Source organism: Strix uralensis, chromosome Z (genome assembly GCF_047716275.1).
Source record: "Strix uralensis isolate ZFMK-TIS-50842 chromosome Z, bStrUra1, whole genome shotgun sequence".
Lineage (NCBI taxonomy): Eukaryota > Metazoa > Chordata > Aves > Strigiformes > Strigidae > Strix > Strix uralensis.
The window spans coordinates 54,323,239-54,341,662 of NC_134012.1; the positions used below are offsets into that span (position 1 = coordinate 54,323,239).

The 18,424-nt window shown below is 40.3% G+C and overlaps 1 protein-coding gene across 2 annotated transcripts; it reads right to left on the minus strand.

Moving 5' to 3' along the window:
* Positions 1-129: 129 nt before the first annotated feature.
* On the minus strand, positions 130-17,244 carry ALDH7A1 (aldehyde dehydrogenase 7 family member A1). Of its 2 annotated transcripts, none has more exons than XM_074855367.1 (18): positions 17,032-17,244; positions 16,798-16,851; positions 15,835-15,900; positions 14,103-14,183; positions 11,876-11,999; positions 11,255-11,294; positions 10,529-10,573; positions 9,457-9,534; positions 8,488-8,585; positions 7,432-7,473; positions 6,200-6,294; positions 5,242-5,326; positions 4,848-4,954; positions 3,960-4,076; positions 3,416-3,513; positions 3,182-3,255; positions 1,455-1,530; positions 130-640 (listed from the first exon to the last, which is right to left on the minus strand). In XM_074855367.1, exons 1-18 carry the CDS (start codon positions 17,203-17,205, stop codon positions 586-588), a joined length of 1,509 nt encoding a protein of 502 aa, XP_074711468.1. In that variant the 5' UTR covers positions 17,206-17,244; the 3' UTR covers positions 130-585. The 2 variants fall into 2 exon arrangements, with proteins under 2 accessions (XP_074711468.1, XP_074711467.1); XM_074855366.1 differs by having other exon boundaries at positions 11,162-11,294.
* Between the last annotated feature and the right edge of the window lie 1,180 nt (positions 17,245-18,424).

The following is an 18,424-nucleotide window of genomic DNA, read 5'->3' on the forward strand; positions in this document are numbered from 1 at the left end:
TGAAAACTAAAGCAGTCCTTTTAGCCCAGTGATACTTCTCCCAGCTAGCAGCTCAGTGTGTGAAAATGGACAGTCAGCTGAACGTTCCTGCTCCAGAACAATGAATAAAAAAAACTAAGAAGCCCAGGGTATCTCACAAAATGTACCTTTATTTATGCAATGAAAAATAGCCCTGTACTGCCCATCCCCTCCAGCACCAGTTATGTAAGGAAACTCAGCACATAGTTTGAAGCATAGCCCTACCACCTGAAAATATCAGTGAATGGTGGGGAGGCAGAGGATACAGACAATGTTGATACTGAAATATAGTGATAAGGCAACAGATTATCCACACCACCCAAATCCAAGTTTGTTAGTTTCAGTCACCTTCCCTTCTTCCCAAAGACCACATACTTCTCATTTGAAGACTGAAGTAGTCATTTCATACATTGAAAGTGAAGCAATTTTAGAATAGCTGATTTTTTGACAGAATTAGTATCTGCTGCAGGTAAATTTCAGGTAATTAACTTTCTTCACCATGAGGCTTAGAAGGTGCTTGGTTCTGAAATGCTAGGAGAGTTCATGGCACGGTCATTCATAAGGCTGTTACTGAAACTTGATTCCTTGAGCCAAAGGTAAATTCTTGCTGTAGTTAATTGTACTGGAAGAGAAACAAGTATTTAGAGACCAGACTTTATCACTGAGACAGATTATGCAGTCCACTTGCTAAACACAAAGCTTCTGATTTCTGTCACATGTATACAAAAGACTTCTGTAAGCAGTTTGTCTATTTAGAGTTATGAACTGACTTTACTCTGGTTTTCAATATAGTAACTATGTATAGGGAAAGACCACATTCCCCATTATCTCTTTCTTGATAGATCAAAGAGAACGTAAAGTATCATTCTCCATTTAATCTCTTAATAGGAGAACGTTCATACAGAAAAAATCAAGGTATAATTTCTCACATTCATAAGCCTTTGCATGGAAACCAAAGTTAGCACAGGTAAAGACTAGGGAGGCCAGCAGAGAGTGGGAATGGTCACCCACTACAGGCTGCCAGAAGATTTATGGATAGATACCAAATACGTAGCTAAATCAGCTGCCAGTGGCAACAGTGGCCCCCTTACTGTGCTTTTCACTTCATGTATTCCCTGTCAAGTTTCAGTAATTTAATTTTTAACCAAGTTTAAAATCAAGCAAGAGGAAAAAAAACCACAGATTTTTTTATTTTTTCTTTTGAGGAAGTGAGTAAAGAAAGGTCTTTATCTAAGCCCTTCAAATCATCTTCTACTAGGAACACAGATGTAAATTCTTGCATGAAGAAAAGGCAGTTACACTCATACATGGCTATCTCATTTAGCAAAGATAACCTCCTATAGATAACCTCCTGTAGTCAAGGATTTATATGTTTTGAACTTTTGCAAGCTTATCCGTAATTTACATTTACTTGGAATTTAAAAAGTCTGTCTTACCAAGTAGACCGTCTCATATAAAGTTTCCATGAATCGCTTCCAGATTCTCTTCCCCCACCAGTGTGCTTTTCACCACCTGTAGTAAAAAGGTTATAATTGAGAACTTGAAATTTTTTTGGAGAATGGGAATCTAGACTAACTCCAGGAGGTGAGACATTTTATAAAAATTAATGGGAAAAACTACTCCTTTGCCTTTGTTCCATACCTGAAATAAATTATCAGAACACCACCACATAAAACTCACGCAGCTAGCTCTCTCCTCATGCTTGATCCAAAAAGTATCTGCCTGGAGTTGAAAGTTTTATCATGCTGGCACCAGAGGACCTTGTTTTAAAGATATTTTAACATGAGACAAGAGTACAAGAATGTGCTGGTTCTTGTACTGTTTAAATGGTAAGGTGAATCTTTCTTCTTCCCTCCCCCCACTTCCTTCACTATATACAAAAAAGAGAAATAAAGGCAAAAATGTATTTAAAGACTTTCTCACAAAGATATTTTATGCTGTAATTTTTATATACACATGCAAACAACAAAAATCATAGAATGGTTTGGGTTGGAAGGTACCTGAAAGATCATCTAGTTCCAAACCCCCTGCCATGGTGAGGGACACCTTCCACTAGATCAGGTTGCTCGAAGGCCCATCCAACCTGGCCTTGAACACTTCCAGGCAGGGGGCATCCACAGCCACCCTGGGCAACCTGTACCAGTGTCTCGCCACCCACAGTAAAGAATTTCTTCCTTACATCTAATCTAAATCTACCCTCTTTCAGTTTAAAGCCATTACACCCCTTGTCCTATCACTACCCTCCCTGATAAAGAGTCCCTCCCCATCTTTCCTGTACCCCCTTTAAGTACTGGAAGGCCACTGTAAGGTCTCCCTGGAGCCTTCTCTTCTCCAGGTTGAACAACCCCAACTCTCTCAGCCTGTCCTCATAAGGGAGGTGCTTCAGCCCCTGATCATCTTCATGGCCCTCCTCTGGACCCACTCGAGCAGGTCCATGTCCTTCTTATGCTGGGGGCTCAGAGCTGGATGCAGTACTCCAGATGGGGTGTCACAAGAGCGGAGTAGAGGGGGAGAATCACCTCTCTCGACCTGCTGGCCCCACTTCTCTTGCTGATGCCCAGGGTACAGTTGGCTTTCTGGGCTGCAAGTGCACATTGCTAGCTCATAGTCATTTTTCCATCCACTAATACCCCCAAGTCCTTCTCTGCAGGACTGTTCTCAATCCACTCATTGCCCAGCCTGTATTTGTGCTTGGGATTGCTCAAGACCGTTTTAATTAAAACCGTTTTAAATAGTTTTCTACTCAGCCACATCTCTAAACACAGTCAGAACATAATTCTGAGTTACGTTCCCTTGATGGGAGGGGGAAAAATGATACATGGAATATTTAAAAACCAAATACAGATATTTTTAAAAGCTGAAATTCAACTACCTCTGGTCAATTTCTGTCTTCTGTTAAAGCAGTATAATTCAAAATTAACTTCACTGATTTCTTCAATTTTGTCATTTAAATGGACTGATTAAAATCTTGAAAAATAACATAAGACCTAAATTATACTAGTTTTACAGTGGTAATGCTTTATTCTCTTCCAGAGTCATTAGAAAAAAAAAGTCCCCCCAGCTTCAAAAAAAATGAAGCCTGAGAAATAATACCAAGTCACTAGACCTGATGCTAGAGGATTTCATCATTTAAAGGATAAAGAAAAAAGCATAAGTAACATACCAAAAGCACCTCCAATCTCAGCCCCACTGGTTGGGATGTTGACATTCACAATGCCACAGTCAGATCCCTTTGGCCTACAAAGATAAGACAGTATTGTTCCTCAGGATCAGGAAGGGTTCCTTCCCTAAAATAAGGCTATAAAATGCTCAACTAGCACTGTGCATAGGTTTACAAAAGACATGAAAGACTGTGATCTTATGCTTCAGGAAGGTAGAAAAATAATTTAAATTATACCCAAGCCAGCGGAAAATCCTTCCCAAATCCTTGGTAAAGATACTGCTGGAAAGACCTTGTTTTACTTCATTATTCCAGGCAAAAACTTCCTCTTCCTCCTAAAAGGAGCATGTGTCAGTGGTTAAACCATGACCATTCAAATCAAAGCAGTTACAAGGAGCACTGTGAGAAAAAAACCAACATACCACAGCCATAACACAAATATACTGAATGCCACTTGGCAAACACACGTGCACCAAGTCAGGGATAGGATACCTCTTACCACTGCACAAAATACACAACCTGCTTTTGAGCATGTTGACATGAACAGTAAAATTCTATTCCTGTACAGACTCTCAACTACAGTGCTCTTCACAGAAAATGAATAAATGTAGCTACACAGTGAGGTAAGCTATTACAGTGTATACCCCACAGTGCAGAACAACAGTTACCACTTCATGAAGTGCCAGGACAATTACATGAATGTGACATACATCTGAAATCTCTCTCCTGACTCTTGTTTTAGCATCCATGACACCTGACTAATCCCCCATTGTTATTTTACCTTAAATTTCAGCACATACAGTATAGGGGCAAATGTCTCAGTGTGGACAATCGGTGCATGATGAGGAAGGCCAGTCACAATGGTTGGTTCAACATAGTTTCCAGGACGATTTATAACCTTCAAAACACATAAAAGAAGAAACAACTGAGTAAGTTCAAACCAGATCCTGCTTAGTAGTAGTGTAGGAAGGGAATCCTTCATGGTCTGATTACTATAGTTGTGACTAGCACTCAGAAATGGAAGGTCAGATAATCTGAGTAGGTAACTTAAATTTTACTCATTTAAGTATTTAAAATACAGAAGCATAACTTAGTCTACTAAGGAGGTAATCAAATCTCAAAGTCTAGCAGCTGACAAAAAAACACTCCCTTTCTCCTACTTGTAAACTGACTAGTAAGCTGATTAGAACTTTAATGGTATCCACAATAAAGAAGGTGTCAGTGAAAGACAAGAATTCCCAGAACACCAAGTCCATGAGAATTAAACATCGCATATAATCAAGATGTGCAGGTGGATCTCTTGAATCTTCAGTATCTCCTCAAGTTTGATACCATGAATCCAGGACAGAACAGCAATTTTTCTTTGTTACATGTTTGATATTCAGCATTTACATTGCTGTTTGTATTTTCGTGATCATCTGCAACTAGGGAGTAGTGCAAGGAACAGCCAAAACCTCTTAACCATTTCTTGGAGGAGAAGGTAGCTTCCAAGTAGACCCATCTTTACCCTGAAGACAGGATTGCAATTCAAATATTCTCAGACTGACTAACATAACATCCTGTAATGGCTCACAGGACAAACTGAGGTACAATCTTGGCTTAAGCCACCATGTTATTGAACTTTTTTCCTAGAGAACCAAATGTAGCAGGGAGAATGAAAGTAAGTCACCTTTCCACCGCAGACCACAGAGCCACCCTGTTGTTTTGCTTGTTCTACTGCATCAAGGAACATTTTCACTGCTTCTTTGGTATGAAGAGGCCCATACAGAGTGTCAGCTAAAAACAAAAGATCCAAAGACATACTTTCAGCAAAACTGTCTATGTTTGCAAACATTCTTATGACATTTTAGGAGTAATTATTTAGTCTGTCCAAGATGAGCAGTATTAGCCGGATTCTTCATCTCCCTTTCAGAGTTTCCATTCTAAATGAAACCAGCTAACCCCACTCCCTGGTAAACTGCTTAAATTAGATAGCTTTGATTTATAATCTCTTTGGAATTTAAGCAGAAAGAAACAGACAGAAACTTCTCTCCTAAACCCCTGAATTCGAAATAGATACTTACAATCCCACGGATCACCGATGCGGACCTGGGCATAGGCCTTAGCAAGCTTTGCCACCACCTCATCATGGATGCTTTCATGGAGGAACTAAACAAAACATGGTAAGAAGGTTGTAAGACAGCTCAGGCTACGTAACTATTCCTGAAGTACTACCGCACTTTGAAGAGGGATGAATGAAGTGTGGAGAGTGTTGCTCATATTCAGCAAATCCCAAAATTAAAAGTGAACACATGAGCAAGGCCTTGAAACAGCACCAACATCATGAAATGAAGATGTAAAATCTTCACCATGAATATTTAAAAGAAGCAAAGAAACAAAAACCTGTTTTAATTTTACCCCATCTTCAGATCAATGGTATCACTGTATTCTACAAACTCTTCACTTAAGTGTTTTAGGACAAATATTTAAGTAATTTTTATTGCTACAATTTGAGGAATCACTGTCTTTCCTATACACCCAAAGTTAACCCACATCAATTTTGACAAGTATTTACCAAATCAACCCAACTCTGAAAAGACTACACAGACACAGGCTGACATAAAACCTTTAAACTTGTTGAAAACGATTGGTTAAAAATTGAAGTAAGCAACACCCCCCGCGCCCTCTTGCTTTGCTGAAATCTAAACGCTGCACCAGAATTTGTAGCAGACACAAGCAAAGAAGCTCTGGCAATGAAAACAGAGATAAATACAGGAAATATGGTTAAGTTTTATCTTCCTGAGTTTTAGCACCGGATACATTTAAAAACACATATAAAGAAATTCTTCAGAGCTAGAATTATAGTGGAATGACAAACCACCATCATTTTCCCATCATACTGATTTTTAACAAAGTAAAAATGTGTTTCAAAGATTATCTCTTGCTCTCCATAATATTAGGAATTATTATACATTTTCTGAGCTACTTTGAATTAAGTTTAAATTCAGAGCTACCCAAACCAGACAATACACATTTACTCACCAGCCTTCTAGCAGTTGTGCACCTCTGACCTGCTGTTCCCACAGCGGCAAATAGAGCAGATGGGATGACTAAATTCAGATCTGCATCTTCAAACACTTAATTATTAAAACATCAGCATTATTGAAGTAAACAGGCAGTTTGCAAGACTTAAGACACTAAACAATATAATAAACTGACAGGTTGGTCAAGAAGCATTAGGAATAGTTGCCCTAGCATAGCACACGAACATAATCGGAAACACCTCAAAACTCCTATTACTTTTACACCTGGAATTAGACACATGCAATTGGACATAAATGTAGGTCTGAACTACTGAAGACAGCCTCTTGCAATAAAGCTTACAAAGAACTTCAGCTTCATTTTAATTAAAGAAACTACAAGCAATTTCTTGCCATTTCTTCACCTTGTTCTTCTCTCACTGAGAAGTCTACCAGCATGAAGAAACAATGGTAAAGTGTATCCAGATTGCATGCAAAAAAAGTAGCTAAAACACACAGATATACAATAATGTAAAATATAAATGAACTGAACAAATTCATCTGGCTAGAAGACATTGGGATGTTTAAAGCAAAGCTAGCATGTATACGCCTCAAAGGATCCCCAAAATATCACTCAGCTTAACCAGTCCCACGGAATTCTCTTAAGTATCCAAAATTATTATTAAATCTGGGACAAAGTCCAACCAAACAATGTTTATGCCATCATTCAAAGCCAATTCCAGATTTATATAGCTTTCTGCTACATTGCTCAGCTTCACAGTGTTTATGTTATGTTTATCTGGGAACTAGATCATACCCTGAGTTACTTAAACCTGTAAAATGTGCTAATGAAATAAATACCTGCATGCTTTGCTTTCAAGTATCATAACTTTGCACACATGTACTTATATTCTAAAATGCTAAAATCATGGTGTTCACAAGACTAAAACTATCCTAAAATCAATTTAGCATTGTCCACATCCCATTACTGAAGCTTACTGCTTTTCTCATTCCCTTCTTAACTTCAACACTGAATACACGTAAGGGCTTGAACTTTCATTTTTTTATCTTAAAACACTACCCCTCCACAATACTGAAGACAGGAAAACCCAATATTCTACTACATACTTTTTGGGGGGGTGGGGAGGACAGGACAATTTGCTACAAACATTTTTATACTAACTGCCAAATATCATCTATGGGACTAAATTTCTACAGTTTAGCAATATTACCAATACGGTTTAGCGGCATTACCAATAATGGCATTGTTTCCTCCCAGTTCCAGTAGACTTCGACCTAATAAAAACACACAAAACAAGTTACATCATGCGCACCTCTATTCACTGCACCTCATTCAGTGAGGTTACCTCTAACTAGAGCTAAGTTTCATTAAACATATTTTTTCTGGATATACAAAAAGTTTTAGGCATCACAGTCAACTAATCGCTCTAGCCAAAGCAGAAAATTACACTGAATACTACACTTATCACATATTGTGAAGAAAGATACCTGGAGAGCAGTTATGGCAGAAAGAAGCTTAGAAAAAATAGGCAAAAATAGGACTGGAAAGGAAAAGATGAAAACAGAAAAAGTTGCAGCATGAACACTATGATGCAGACAAAGAGGAGGAGGTGCTACAGGGATCAAAACCCACACATAAAAATTAACTAGGCTTATTTATTTCTCTGGCAACTATTTTAGCTCCAGTCTGAGAGAATGAATAATCGCCTACTTCTGGGTGAATGTTTGCACTGTTCTGATTATTATTTTTTTTTACATTCCTATGAACTTGAAATGTATAAAATGAGAAAATCCTGTTCACAAGGTTTTCTGTTTAAAACTATAAAGTTAGAATACAGCAGCTGTACATGGACTCATGCCTGCACACTTTTAAATATTTGCAACAAAAACAGCACCCCAAAAATCATAACTTTTCTCCTGTATCTATAAGGAGTAAAAGGCGAGGAGGCATTTCTCCATGAATGCATTGCCAAAAGACCATAGGCCCTGGCTGTTCATCTAGACAATCTCCATACAACTATATTCATGGACACCCCCCCAAATTAACTGTAGGACCATGGATTTGTGGATGCCCTGGAAAAAATGCTGAGTTGTAACAGAATTAACTGAAAAATGCAGTATCTAGCTCTGAGCAGTTTCAACACCCTATTTCCACCAAGTTGAAAAAAAAAAACACCAAAAAAACAGGTGACAAGAGGTAAGTGAAACAAGTTGTTATTTTAAAATCCTATGGGGCAACCCTGACTTCCCCAGCCATTGAAAGAAATGGAGGAGACTCCAAACACTCACCAAATCTCTCCTGAACCATAAGCGCTACTTGCTTGCCCACTTTTGTGCTGCCAGTGAAGGACAAGAGGTCCATTCTCTCATCTCTTGCCATTGCTGTCCTGCACAACGGGAGATACACCACCATGTTCAATAGAAGAGCAGTTGGGACAGCTGCTTGCACCTTCCACATAAACCAACTTCAACCAGGGAGATCTTTTAAAGTCAGAGCCACTTCTCTGAAAACATCAGGTAAGTGACTGAGCAGATGGCAGGAAAGCTTCTTAGTCAGAAAAGAGGAACAAGGCTGTTTCCCTCCCACTTTTCAGACTGTAAGAGCATCACCTGTACTAATTTTGAAATTCAATCTGATGTAGTGAGATCAGCTCCAATTGTTATGTTCTCTAAAAAAAAATACACATGCCTGTGACTTTTTTAATGCTTACCATCTGTTTTGTCTTCTCTTGAAATGCTCAAAAGATACATCTGAATATACATTTGTACTGGGAATTTCCACATTGTAAAATCAATCAAAACAATTTGATGGGTACAGCTTCCAAACCCAGGTATGCATTTATGACCAAGTGCAGAGTCCTATGTGAGCATGGAAAATGGGGAAGTATTCTCCTCCATGAGTGGTCCAAAAGGCCAATGGGCTAGAAATGGAAAACTCTTAAGAACACGATGAGTGGAATTTAGTATTAGCTGTATTCTTTCCATGTAAGCATATGCAGAAGTAGAACATATTAGTCATGTCTCATCATTAAATATCTGCTAAGTTATTTTCTAGCAGTTGATCTCACAACAGCAAGTAGGAATACATATTATATTTTCAGCCAGGTCAGAGTTTCAGACCAGTTGATAAAAATGATGGCAACAGGTACATTTACGTACTGCAAACTCCTGGAGATCAGAATAACTTTACAAGAAGTACCTCAAAGTATATTGTTTACCCTCTATACATCTTCACAAAACACAAGAAATGTTACCAACCCAATGTCTGCTCCACCACAAACCAAAGAACAGACAGCTCCAGGCACTCTGTTATCCTCCAGGACTTTGGCAATTATCCTAGAATCAAAGAAGTAAGAATTTCAGAGATTTTTGACAGGTGCATATAATAGGGAATGAACCATTAAAACCATCTGACCATGCACATGAAGAAGCTACAGATTTTTAAAAAGCAGCAGTCTTGCAGTTAATTGACACGTAGTTTGCACAACACAAAACACACTTCTCTCATCAAGGACTTCGATCTTACAATCACAGCTCATACAGAAGACCCTATATGCATTCACACAATTGGCACAAACAAGCATTAGATCAGTGTGTAAAAACCTTGGCCATACAGTCTTTCACCATTAGAAAGAGACATTTATATAACTTCATGGAGCTACATAAAATGGTCATAAGGAGTTTGGGGCCATTGTTCTCAGAAATTAATATTAAAGCTACAAGACTTACTAATTAGTTATTTTAAAAGGGCCTATTTATATTTAACATTTAAATATAAATGTTATTTGTAACACACAACACACAGGTATTTAAAATGCTAATATAGTAAGTAAAGTAACAATAACCCTAGAGTAAGTATCACTACGATGTTTATTCTTTGGGCTTCTTTTCCTTGTTATCAAGAATGAGTTTTGAACCCTGAAAAGCTAAGGTGTTACTAGGTTTGGATAACGAAGATTGTGTGAAGGTATCTTCAGGATATAGGTCTACACAGCCAGCCAGAAGAATTTGCCAAGAAACTGGGTGCTGGTGTTGGACTGAGACTCCCAAAAAAAGAGATGATTCTGAAACATGAGTGCATGATTGAGGGAAGCTGAATATTGTGAGCAATTCATCTTCTACAAGGAAGCAAACCACACAGCTAGCCCTAATTCAGCAGAAGCGCAGCCCTGTTCCCAGAAAAAACTGTCCAACTGTATAGGCAACATCATATATACACTGTAACTTCTTAGGTAACAAGGAGAAAGCAGTTCTGACCATTGAGCACTACTTCAAACAGAAAATAAGTTGTTTACAAAGCAAAACAGAAAGCAAACAAACCAGAACTCACTTTGTAACAGCAACACTAATGAGGGATGTTGTAGGAGCACCCTTCCTAAAAATAAAAAAAAAAATTTAAAAAAAGACATCTTCTTTTCAATTCTTTGAGAATAAGAAATAATTCAAATAGGCACAGGTGCATGTGGAAAACATAGGTTTTCAGGTGCATGTTAAGACAGGAACTCAAGCATTTCTTTCCACAGCTGAACATTCAGAGCTCCTGCTGATATCCACACAAACTAGAGCTATGTCAGACATTAGAAAGAAGCAGGTAGATGAAAGCGAAGCAGGAGGTGGGAGAGGAAGCAAAGCTACTTATTTAGACTTAATTGTAGCTGTACCAATTCTGAAATATTAACTGTTCACTATCACTGCTGCAAGACCTCAAACTGGGTTCTTTATTAACACGCCATCTGGCTAAGTCCTGGACAAGTCTGAATCTCAATACCTCATAAAAGACATTACCACAAAATAAAACAAAGTTCTTTGGCTACAAATGAATCTGAAAATAAATAGAAATTAAGCCTACATGAGATAGAATCAAATAGACAGAGACACCAAACATTTAATAACAGTTTCATGACTGAGATAACAGCTCTCTGATTTTAATATGCTGCTAGCAAATTGGAGTGCTACATCTTACCAGAGGCAAGCATTTCCACAGATCATTGCAATTGCACTGTTCCACCCATAAACCGCTACAGGGAAGTTAAAGGCTGTGATGATTCCTACTAACCCAACGGGATTCCACTGCTCTATAAGGGCATGGCCAGGTCCTGAAAGCAAAGACACAACGTAATGCAATTTGCATGCATTTAATGTTTTTTGAAAAGGAAACCATGTGAGCAAGGGCCCTAGCATTACTTCTCCATCTATCAGATAATTAGCTTGTGGAAAGCTGTATTATATGTACTCTGCAGCTCACTAGAACAAGGTTAGCTAGATTGTGGAAAAACCTAGTAACATGACAACATGAAGTTTTACTATTTTAACTATTCAGTTAACAGAACGGCTAAACAATAACTGATAAAAAGGCTTCTCATATCTAATTACACTGCTGAACTTTTTACATACTTTCCTCTAGCACCTTCATTAACAAAGAAATCAAAGAGAATCTAACGCTTCAAAGAGTGTAGAGAAAAATCTACTGCCTTTCTTGCTACACACCACAGGCTAGATACTTCATTATCTGGCACTACTGCCTACCAGCACATCTATTCCTAGACAACATGCTGCCTAAATAATTCACAGTACAGAGATTTTGCTGCACTACATCACTACATATCTAAGATACATCTCCTTATCTTCATTTATACAAAAAAACCCAAATAACCAACATACATACACACATACTTACTTTCTGAAGGCAAAATAGGTCCACCAATCATTCTGGACAAACCAACAGCATAGTCACAGACATCAACATACTCCTGCACTTCCCCAACACCCTCGACAAAAATCTTTCCCATTTCCAAAGAGACCTGAAAAAATTAAGAGCAAGACAAAATTATTTTTTTTAAAAATTCTTTTGCATCTCCAATACATTTTGTCTCCCAATAATGTCAGGTATATCTGTACACCAAGTAAGATTCAATACACATTTTTTCATTAGAAGAGATTCACCTCTTCCGAGTTATTTACAGCTTAAAGAAAGAACAGAATAGACAACTAGACAGCAGTCACATTCCCATACAACAGGAGGATATTAGAAGAGGAATTTCATGAACTGAGAAAATGAATAATAATTACTGAAAGGAGTATCCAACAGCAATGAGGTTCACAAATTCAGATCAACGAAACATTGAATTTTCATAAGGATGTTAGCATACATTGTGTACCAGTCATGGAATAAATTGGAAAAGAGGGACTACTCTGCTCCAGCAAAAGAAAATGGTCATTTACATATTTCATAAGCAAACTACTCATTTTACAACATCTCAAAGTGAGTTTGAGAGATTCCATTTTCAGACAGTGCTGAAAATGTCTACACATCTTTAGTATTTTAGTAAACTGGGATGTTTAGGATCAATTTTTTTTTTTTCCTTCAGCTGAAGTCAATCCTAAATTACGTTCTTCTGTTAAAAGCATGTTAGATGTACACAGCAGACATACAGATAATTGATGAGAATAAGCTGGTATTTGAAGATGTTTTCCTCCAAAAGTGAGAAAATTCACTAACTTAAGAATTGAGAAGTCACCATTTACCCCCACTTAATTTTACAGTCATGCTTTGATATCTATAGGCATGATTCTCATGCAGATATCACCTACTGCTTCAGACTAATGATTGTACTTTGAAAAAGCTGTTAAATGAGGAATCGGGTTCAGAGAATTACCACAAGATTTTACTCTCTACGCAAAAGTTAAAATACAGGTAACTAAGTGCATTTCTAGATACTTCTATGACGCCTGTGGTCATCTCAAGACAGAAGGAATAGCCCCTATCTGTGACCAGAAACAGAGGGGCATCAGACATATTTACCAAGAAACACACCAGTGAGTCTGTAAGTGCAGTAGAGATACATCTGGATACTTGACAAGGACTTTGTGAGGTGACGCTGGAAATTTCCAATGGCATTATCAAAACCTGAGTTGCCATACTGTTCCCTTTTACATACCCTAATGCCAGGAAAAGTACTAAAAACTGGGTATCTACTGCACAAATTTTACCCTGAAGTTCACACCCTATTCTGGAAGAGCTGAACAGACATTATCTGTTTGCAAAAGCTAGAAAAATGCTCTGGCAACAAGCAACAAGTTTTGTCCAAGGAACACACAGCAAACTTCTGTCTGTCAACACTCACTAGGGAAGCTGTACCATTTTTGAATACAAAAGTATGTTAGCACTCTGATTTCACCACAGAAACTCTGCTTAGGAGACAATATCAAAGGAAACAGGAGAACAAAGTTTTGTAGGTTAACACTGTGGGCTTGACTACACACAGAGTTATTCACTGACAGATGTTTCTGAATAGCAGCACACACAGGCAAGCCCTGTAAGAGGAAAATGGGAAGTTCCCCACTTTTCTCCCTTTCTTCCCTAGCAACTAGCAAGCATTTTAAAGAAGCAGTCCTTCAACCTTTATGTCCTGCACAGCACTGCAAGAAGATCTCATTAAGACCATCTCACCTTCTGAAGCCTTATACCTCTGCATGTCAGTTCACAAAATCCTGCAGATCACCAGAAAGAGCCCAAGGTTAAAAGCTCTGTATTAGAGGAAGGTCTTTGTCAGGACACTTTTAGTATCAGTCAGTGCCCTATCTGACAGGCAAGTGAGAAAACAGCAGGGCAACCACTGTAACACTCCTGCCGGCCAGAGTACAGGCTCAGAATGAATTAACACTTTCTTTTCCTATTATATATTATCATTTTCAGTGTAGGATGCCAGAATGCAAACTTACCTTTTTCTTTTTTTTTCTATTTTACCTTTTTTTAATTAAAATTTCTTTAGGAAAGCTAATAGGACTAACAGCATTTTAGCAATTATTAAGGTTAGTATTGCAGAGTGGTAAGTTAAAACCAAGAAAACAATTTTGACACACCCCTTCCCCCACGAAGTTAAGCTGCTTCTTAAAACACTTACCAAGCTTCCTAGAACTTTGATTTTTTGTCTCAGGGCATCACCAATCTGTCGCACTATTTCTCCACGCTTAGGTGCAGGGATCTAGTCGAAACAAAAGAAAACAGAAGAATCTACTTGAGATTGAACATCTGTGACTTCTGCTGCATATATATTGCTAGTCTTCTACCCCTGCAGTAAGAAATCACTGATTGCTGAGCTTTTTCCCCTATATTCCCAAGCCATCATTACTCATCCATTTTTATCATGTGCACTGTTTTACAAGAAACTGTTTCCTGCCCCACAGAGACTGGTAACACCTCATTTATGTCTGTTCAAAACTTCAGTTCCACTGAATATTGTCAAAAGCATTCAGATTATTAGTTCTGCTACTTCTGTTCAGCTACAACATCCACAATGCCCCCAAACAATCTGCTGCACCTCAAGAAACAAGCATTTTTTTATAACAGCACACTTACTGGTTTCTGAGCTTTTGAACTATACTTAACATCACATTTTCAAACATTTTTTTTACTGTGACAGTGGCTGTTGACACTTATTTTGTTAGCAGATGCTGAGACACACAGAAGCCTCAATCATGGAAAAATTAAAGCCATATACCAAGTATTAATAAATTTTTTTTAATGTGGTACCAGTATGTTAAGATAAGAATCAATAGCCACGATCAATAATAAACCATATTAGAAACTGCTGACGAACAGTAGTTCTCTGGGCAGTGAGGAGTGAGGAATACATAAACCATGCAAACATATCTCTTTACAGAAAAAAAAATCTTTCAGATAACCTCATTACAAACAACAAAATTCACAAACTAGAAACAGCTTTGAGATGAGGCTTTAAAGCATTTGAACTGTTGATTCTTTGTTACCTGTTAGATTTCTTTTAGATTATTTCCAAACACATTATGAGCTGGCATGCCCTCAACCAACATTATATTAATGAATTGTAACAAAAGAACACATACTAACATCCTGAGGAAGCCCCTGCACTTATCCTGAACTTTGTTCTCTTCATGCAAGGCAAACTACCTTGCTGGATAAAATACAGAATGCCCAATACCTTACGAAATTCAGGTTTCAGCTTGTATCAAAGAACCAAAGATAAAAACCAAGCCTGGCAGGGCCAGCAAGGGAATGGGTGCTGGCTGGACATAGCTTGTACAGGTACACTGAGAACTACAGCTTGCTAAGGAAAAATATCTTAGCTATTGTCTGACACAGCAAAGTAACACTAAAGTTTTGGAACAACATAGCTGTTTTGTGAAATATCAGGACAGCTGGTGAACAAAAAAAGTACACTCAAAACCAGCAGTCTTCCTCACCCCATGAGAAGATCTTTATTGCCACAAGTTAAGATATCCAAACATTCTGCAGAGCTCTCGAAGGAGAAAGCAAACGGTAACAGGAAGTTAAACACACCCACAGGAGTAATTTCCCTGCTACAATGTTTCTGAACTTCAGCAGACCTGTTGGCAATGGCTCCAAGGCACAAACCTGGTTAAATTTGCCAGGCTTTTCAAAACAAACATTTTCCACAAGTCAATGTCCTCATCTTTGTACCTCAATGGTAACTTGCCCAAGCCATCTGAATTTGTTTCTTGAGGTCCTCAATGCAGATTTTTGCTTTAATCCAACATACACAACATGAACATGTTTTTACACCTCCACCTGAGAGGGCAATTTAATGTCCTTTACCCACCAGAGATATGTTATAAAAGAGGTCTCTGTTAACTTACATCAGCCCAGACCTTCCATGCCTCTTTAGCCTTCTTTACTGTTTCTTCATAATCCTCCAAACTAGCCTACATGAAGCAGCATGTCAAAGAAAAAGTTAGCAAAACAAATGCCACAGAAAAGCTTCTGCATCCAACTCAAGACATTTCTTGTGGATAGTACTGCACTACAGAATACTGCTTTCACAGGAAGTTTATATCCTGTCTGGTTCCAATATGGCATGTTGGGTTGCTTGAAATTACTGTCAAGGAAAAGCACATGCGCTGCCTAAACAAAAACAAAACAAAACAAAAAAAAAAAAACAAACAAAAAAAAACCAAACCAAAACAAAAAAAAACAAAAAAACAAAAAAACAAACGAGCAGAAATATTCCTTCAGATGACAAAGGATGCTCCATAAAGAATAGCTGTGAGGGAGGCATTCATCATATATTCATGTGCCTTATCTTAGACGCTACTAGTATGAACAATATTAAAAAAGGCTGTGAGGACTGTCCTAGTCCACCAGCCTCACTGGACATTAAGGCCTAGTCGAATCCGAATATACAAAAGGAGTAGTTCAGCGCCATGGCACTGTTCTCCCACTAAAAACTCTCACGAATTTACCACGTGAATGCCACGTTGCTCTCCTTCATACCTCCCCCTGGCCATTCAGCTCCACTGAACAGGGAAGGTGAACAGCCTGTTTTTCTTCCCAGAAAAGCCACAGGCTTGTTTTCAGCAGACGGCCAGAGCTGCGACGAGCCCCACCAACTGCCTCTGGATTCAACATCTCCCAGACCCCTGCCGCCACTCACCCCGGCGGGTTCGTGCCCTCCGCGAACCCAGTGGAGGGGAGGCGCAGCAGCTCCCGAACTCAGGCCCAAACACCCCCCAGTCCGGCCGCGGTGGCCGAAGGCTCCTCCCTTCCCAGCAGCCGCTGGGTCCCTGCCCCCGAGCCGGCCTGCCCGGCCGAGGCGCGCTCACCTGCCGGACGCTGGCTATGGGCTCGTTGTTGGCGGGGCAGTACGTCGTCACCACCTAGAGCAGGAGGGGGGTGTGAGCAGAGGGTCGCGCCCGCCCCTTTACCCAACGCAGGGGGCGCAAGGCCCAGGGCCCCGCCGAAGCGCGGCCGCGGCGCGGCACACCGCCTCATCACCCCCCCCTCGGCCCGGTTCCTGCGGCCCCGCTCCCAGCCCCAGGCCGCGCCGCCGCCCGCACCTCGCCGCCGCCGCCCCAGCGCCCGTTGTACACGCCAGGGTTCTCCTCCTGCAGGCCCAGCTCCCGCAGCCAGGCGTAGCGCGGCTGGCTGACCAGCAGCGTAGACATGGCGGCTGCCGGGGCCCCAGCCCACAGCGGCGGCAGCGCGGCGGCGGCGCGGCGCAGCCCCAGCATCGCCAGCGGCCGCCCGGGGTGCGGAGGCAGGCGGGGCGAGCGGCGCGCGGCAGTGCCCGCCCCGCGCCCGCCTCCCTGCCGCCGGCGCCGATTGGTGCGGGCGCGGTGACGCCCCACCCCGGGCCCGGCCCGGCCCCGCCACCGCCTGCCAGCAGCCGCCTGCCAGCAGCCGCCTGCCTGCTCCGCCCCCCCCTGCTCCGCCCCCCGCCTGCCGCTGCCTGCCTCCAGGGTCCCTGCCTGCCTGGCCTCCTGCCTGCACGCTCCTTGCCTGCCTGCCTGCCTGCCTGACCGCCCGAGGTGGAGGCAAATAGAGCAGACCCCAGCCCACGCAGAGTCCTTCCCCCCCACCTTCCCCCGTTCCAGGGCCCCCTTACGGACCACCACGCAACGCCAGAGCGCGGGGTCAGCAGAGTCCACCAGTCAGGTATTTCTAATTGCAGGGGAAAGTAAGAGCACACAGGCAACAAAACAGGGAAAAAACTATCCTTATTCAACAAAGGAGTAATAATAATATGTAAGAGTATGCATTGACCTTTTTATTCTGTAATGCCGTGCTTGAATCTCAAAGAAAAGAAGTGGCTTTGGCTTCTAGGACAGCCAGTTATCCACGCTCCAGTGTTAGTGATTTTACAATCTTTTTCTTTCTTTTTTTCCTGTATACATGACTAGCATATTTACCTCACTTGATATGCACTCATCCTGCAAAACTGTGAGTGATTTTTGAACTGTATTTCCCCTTAAGAGGCTTTAGAAATTTAGATGACTTATTGTGATCACAAAATATTGTTTGTTTTCTGGAATGCAGTATGTCTGAATGACCAGACCAATTAGGAATAAACCCTGATACTAAGCTTTAAATGCCTTAGCACATATTTAAAGGAGAGGAGAGAAATGCCACTGATCTCAAGAATGCCATAATTTATTTCTCGGTTTCCACAACTACACACTTTTGCTTACTGTGAATTGCATTTACTAAAATAATTTGCTCTTTAAGAAACTGCTGCTCAAGTAATTTTGTCAAATGAAAAGTATCTTTGAATGATGTAGACAGATTAGTATTGTAAAGTAGTCTGGCAAGGTTCAAGAGTTGAATATGCCATTGTCTTCACTGCATGCAGGATCAAATTGTCACTTGCACAAGGAAACTGGGTTTGAATACTGTAAAACTTGTATCAAAAAGGCAGCAATCCATTCACCTTTGAGGGGAATATATAAAGAA

Excerpts from the sequence above, each read along its gene's own strand:
- ALDH7A1 (XM_074855366.1), bottom strand. The coding sequence starts at position 17,205 with ATGCTGGGGCTGCGCCGCGCCGCCGCCGCGCTGCCGCCGCTGTGGGCT. Across the intron at positions 15,901-16,797 it reads CCATAGCCAGCGTCCGGCAG|GCTAGTTTGGAGGATTATGA; the intron begins GTGAGCGCGCCT and ends TGCTTCATGTAG. Across the intron at positions 10,574-11,161 it reads TGTGGAAATGCTTGCCTCTG|GAAGGGTGCTCCTACAACAT; the intron begins GTAAGATGTAGC and ends TTTTATTTTTAG.